General features: G+C 54.7%; 1 protein-coding gene across 2 annotated transcripts; it reads right to left on the reverse strand.

Moving 5' to 3' along the window:
• Nucleotides 1-1,246: 1,246 nt before the first annotated feature.
• LOC119277882 (protein IQ-DOMAIN 14-like) lies at nucleotides 1,247-4,971 on the reverse strand. 2 transcript variants are annotated; one of them, XM_037559220.1, is made up of 5 exons: nucleotides 4,835-4,971; nucleotides 4,477-4,582; nucleotides 3,243-4,082; nucleotides 3,033-3,152; nucleotides 1,247-2,358 (listed from the first exon to the last, which is right to left on the reverse strand). In XM_037559220.1, exons 2-5 carry the CDS (start codon nucleotides 4,552-4,554, stop codon nucleotides 1,516-1,518), a joined length of 1,881 nt encoding a protein of 626 aa, XP_037415117.1. In that variant the 5' UTR covers nucleotides 4,555-4,582; nucleotides 4,835-4,971; the 3' UTR covers nucleotides 1,247-1,515. The 2 variants fall into 2 exon arrangements, with proteins under 2 accessions (XP_037415117.1, XP_037415119.1); XM_037559222.1 differs by lacking the exon at nucleotides 4,835-4,971 and having other exon boundaries at nucleotides 3,243-4,139.
• Nucleotides 4,972-5,367: the final 396 nt, after the last annotated feature.

A 5,367-nucleotide genomic window follows, 5' to 3' on the forward strand; every position in this document is an offset into this window, starting at 1 on the left:
AAAATCATACTCTGGTAATTTCTGTGCAAATAACATGATAATATACACACAACATAGCTGATAACTTTGACTTTGAAAAATTTTCTCTTTCGAAAACATAACTCCGATAACTGTTGTGTAAATGACATGATAATTTATGCACTGCAGCCCTGATAATTTAGATACAAATATGACAGTAATATTTCAACACGAGGGGTGCTTGAAACGTAGCCTGATAATTACTATGTAAATAGTATGATAATTTATGTACCGTTGCCATGATAACTTATGTACAAACACCATGATAACATTGACCTAGGAAAAATTTATTAAAAACATCTCTTGATAACTTTTATGTAAATATCATGATTTTTACATACTGCAAAGCATAATAATTTTGTACAACACCCAACCGTAACTCTGACCCAAGAAAAAATATTTGAAATATTCCCTGGTAACTTATGTATAAAAAGCATGATAAGTTACGTACCAGAGGGTTGATAACTTTTGTACCCTCGAAAAAAAACTTATTTACCCTGGCAAGCTATTTACAATGAAGTTACCGGGATATGTCAACAATTTTTACTACGTTAAAGTTACCATGATGTTGTAATTATTAATAGAGCAGCCGGGCCATCTATATAGTATAAAAAATAAGGAAGGAAAGAAAGACAAATGATTCGTTTTCAGGTCGCGATAAGTAGCAGTACAAATACTATCTAACCTCAAGCTAATCACTGGCAAAATATTGTGGTCTACCAAGCAGTGGTGCATTCGATTCCCACTTCTACAAATAAAAAGGAAGATCCGGTGGATCGATTCTCATTTCGAGAGAAGTGGATCGTACGTTGATGGAATCGTCCGGACCTGTCGCTAATGTTAGCACAGTCCTAATATAAAAACGTTTTTGACACTAAAAAAACACTCTTATATTATGAAACGAAGGGAGTAGTTTACTATTACTGGGCCTACTCATGGCCAAAGCTGCAGGCCGGCCGGTTGACTCTTCTCTTTGGCCTGACGGCCACATCTCCGCTGGCGTCGCCCTGTACCGCTTCACGCCTTATCGTTGCGCCTCACCATCAGCCGTGGTCGTGCCTTGATTGCTGTTGCTGACATTGTCTCGGAAGAACAACCTTCTCTGAAAGAGGGTCGGCAAACGGTGAGACGTCCGATGAAATTATGTCGAGACAGGCGATCTGGAGGCACAAACTTTCCACCATGGACGATCTTATGACAAGGACACTCAAACCGGAACACATACGAATGCACACAAACTATGTTCCATGGACTCTCCGCAGTACTGCATTTACATCGTAGCCACCGGCCCCTCAAAAACGGAAGGCCACGCACGAAAGGGAAACCAGCAGCCGCGGGTAAACCAAGACAACGAATCACACTGCTATCATCAAACGAATGTGACATGCAAGATCGACAGAGACACGCACCAAAGACCAAACCAAGCACACGATACAGATTGTTACACCGGGCAGAGATCAAAGTATCATGGAGAAGAACGAAAGGAGATTGCACGAGCTACTTGAACGACCGCCGGCCGACGCCGGCCGGCATGGACACGGTGGAGTCGACGCTGAGCCCGCTGACGGACCGCCGGTGCTTGTGCCGGCCCCCTCCGCCCGCCGTGGACGCCGCCGGCGTGCCCACTCGCGACGGCGCGGCGGACTGGTCCCCGCCGCCGGCGCCCCGCCAGAACGGGCTCTTGGCCCAGCTCCCGATGCTCTGCCCGAGCCCGAACGAGAACCTGGGCTTCTGCTCCGCCGCGCGCCGCTCCTTGTCCAGCTGCTGCTGCAGCAGGTGCGCGCGCGCCCGGGCCTTGGCGGACGCCGACATGGTCGGCGTCATGTAGTTAGGCACGCCGAACGCCGGGCAGCTCGTCAGGCTCTCGTCGTCGCGGACGCTGCCGCCTCCGCCGTGGCTCGACGGCGGCGCTGGCGCTCCTCGCGCGCCCCGCGAGGGCTTGCTGGGCTGCTTGTAGTAGGCCGACACCACCGACCGCGCCGGCGTGTTCGCGGCCGTCGTCATCGGCGTCGCCATGCTCATCTGGCGGTGCGCGGCCGTCGTCGAGATCGGCGTCGGCATGCTCATCTGGCGGTGCGCGGTCGCCGTCGACACGGGCGTCATCATGTTCATGTTCATCTCGCGGTGCCCGGCGGTGGACATCGGCGTCATCATGCTCATGTTCATCTCGCGGCGCGCGACGGCGGGCGTGGGCCTGGGCCGGCTGACGGCGGGCTCGACGTGGCGGGGGTACTCGCGCTCGTGGCTGCTGCGGTCGATGGGCGACCACCACCATGGGTTCCGGCCCGACTGGAGGTCAGCCAGGATCGCGTGGGCCGCCATCGGCGTCGACTTCATCACCTACATCCATCCACGTGCCAAGAGAACACCAACACGAACAAATTAGGATGCTAAAAAACGAGAAACCCCCAAAACATTAAACTATCCAAGTACCTACTGACCTACTGACAACGACAGCATGCCTAGTTTCAGATAAACAACACAATGACACTACACCTTCGACAAGAAAAACGAACGTTGACAGTGTGATTTTGGTTGGCCCGTCGACACCATCGAATCGAAGCAGAAGAAAAGTTTTCATCACCCACACGTCCCTCTCAGACGATTCGTCCAAGCATCCTTATGCAGAACATGCACTAACTACTACAGTTGGACTGACAGAATGGATAAACAGCCCGTGCGAGACCGACCTGACAGGCGCAGAGAAGACACATTCCAACTCTCCAACAATGACACTACAGCTTTTAGTGGAAAGAAATACGGTAGCTCGCTAGCTTTTAGCTGGCCGATCGAAAGTATTTTTGCGCACCTACTGGTCTCTATCGGGAGGATGAAGAGGAGAGATGTTGGGTCACCCTCTCGTGATATGCTGTAACTACTCCCGCTGCTTGACTGACGGAAGGAATTCATCTGTCCCTTTTGCTTGTTTCAGATTCAGATACGGACGTGATCGATCGTGCTGTGTGTATAATAATTTTTCTGGAAGATAATACGTAGAGTACGTACGTACGTACCTGGTGGGAGTAGGAGTAGGCGAGGGCGCGCTCGCGCTTCATCACGGCCTCCGCCTTGCGCTTCGTCCTCGCGTCCGCCTCGTCCCGGCTCAGCAGGCTGTCGTCCCACATGCCGCCGTCCTGCACCGACGTCGCACGGCCAGAGCCCACCCCCCGGTCACATGCATGCACGAGTACGTAAGCCTGAGGAAACTAGAGTGGTGCACGTACCTGCGAGCCGGAGCGCCACCGGCGGCCGTCCCGGAGCATGGCGCCGTGGCGGTCGTTGCGCCGCTCCATGGCCTCCACGCGGCTGGCGCGGACCTGGGACTGCACGCGCACCAGCGTCTGCATGCACCGCATCGCGTGCGCCGTCTGCCGCCGCACGCTGGGGCCGCGCACCACCGCCTGTAGCCGGATCAGGCCGCGCAGCGACCGGTAGCTCCGGCGCGCCGAGTAGCCCCGGAAGGCGGCCTGGATCGCGACCGCGGCCGCGCGGGCCTGCTCCGGCGCCACGGCCCGCTGCCTCGCCCGTGTTCTGGTATGCTGCTGCGGCTGCCGCCACTCGGCCATCTCGGCCCTGCCCTGCTGCAGCCGCTGCAGCCTCTGCTGCTGCTCCCTATCGTGGTCGAACCGCCGGATGAGCGGCGGCGGCGAGGACGGCGGCGCAGGCAGCTGGAGCATCGCCGCAGGCTGCTGCTGCCGCTGCTGCTTGTCGCCGCCGGCGTCGCGCTCTCGCTCGCGATCACGCCCCCACTCCCGCTCCCGCTCGCGCGCCGCGGGCGTGGCCGGCGCCGTGGCGGCGACGGTGGCGGTGGTGGGCTTGGCGGGGGCGATCTGGTACTGCGCCGGCGGCCTGGCGTAGTACTGCCGCTCCATCTCGGCGTCGCCCAGGATCTTCTCGATGCTGCTCGGCTGCCGGTACAGCGGGATGCTCATCAGCGGCGCCGGGTCGGCGTGCTGCCGCGACCGCCCGAACCCCCATCGCTTCTTGTCCCTCGCGCTCCCCCGGTACTGCTGCTGCGGCTGCGGCGGCGGCTGCTGCGGCGGGTACTGCGCTACCAGCTGCACCTGCCATGGATACATCTCACCGCTCAGCTATCTTCCCGAAAATCCTACATGTAACCACTGCTAAAACTTGTACTAAGTACTAGAAAACTGCACGAAAGAATGGAAAATGTGATGCAAAATAACACAGTAAAAATACAAACCACATGCGCAGATCAACGAACAGGATAAAGTGGCTTTGTACAGGGCTGTGTATTTGTCGCTACGATACTGCTGCGCCTGTCTACACGCGCATACAGCTTGCATGCAGCGATTGCTTCAGTGCAAAGCTTGGGTTTGGGTGAGCAACCAGCTTTTTCTCCAACACACGTGCCCTTTAGTTTTCTCTGATAACCTTTGCACGTTTCAGGAGGTACAGACACATTTTTGGGAGTTTAATTAAAGTAGTAGTGCTCACATTTGTTGGCTTGTCCTTGGGGTTTGTGGTGAAGGCCTTCTTGAGTGCAGTGATCCAGCCGCTTCCCTTCTTGCCCATCTCCTTAACATCTCTCCCAGCCACACCCCTGCAATAATTCCATCGATGACAAGAACTCAACAAGGATCAATGATTGGACAACATGCATGCTAAGTATAGTGGTACTGATGTATCTGATGCATAGTCTATACAAGGGAGGCCAAATTTTACTTCAGAACTACTCTCTCCGTTCCGATTGAACTAAAACCACGACGAGTAAATCGGAACGGAAGGAGTAACTTGTTTCCTAATAGAAACAAGACAGGAGGATGGTAGATACATGCAGCGAGTCCAGCCATACCTTGTTTGAGCTCCCCCTTGGCGATCCTTCAGTGGAGCAGCATCTCATGGCAAACCTGCACTGCACCCTCTCTCCGGTCCTTCCAACTCTCTCTTCATCCCGGGGAGGTGGCCGTCTTATAGATCCTTTACCGGATTGGGGGGCCAAGGGGGAGCTGCCCACTTCCCCACTCGATGACACCTAACCAACCTTGCTTCACCAGCAAGCCTCACAAGGAGGCAGCCAATTGTCAGCACGGCTTTCAGCAGGAGCACTGCTCTCGTACGCCTTGCCTTTGCTGTACTTCAAACATACATTCATCTTTGGAATCGGACCTCTCCGGATCCATGTGTGATGTGCACAGGCTCAACATGGCTTGCCTTGCTGCGCACAAACTTAACTGTAAGGCTGCGATCCGGTTGGTCGGTACAGTAAAAATATACTACTACTCCTAGTAGTAATCTACACGAGGAGTCCACAGGAAGTTGTGCGTCTGTGAGGGGTTTTAGCTGGCGTGAGAGTGAGGGTTCAGGCACGATTAGCCGGTCGATCGG

This window comes from Triticum dicoccoides, chromosome 3B (assembly GCF_002162155.2).
Source record: "Triticum dicoccoides isolate Atlit2015 ecotype Zavitan chromosome 3B, WEW_v2.0, whole genome shotgun sequence".
In the NCBI taxonomy this organism is placed as follows: domain Eukaryota; kingdom Viridiplantae; phylum Streptophyta; class Magnoliopsida; order Poales; family Poaceae; genus Triticum; species Triticum dicoccoides.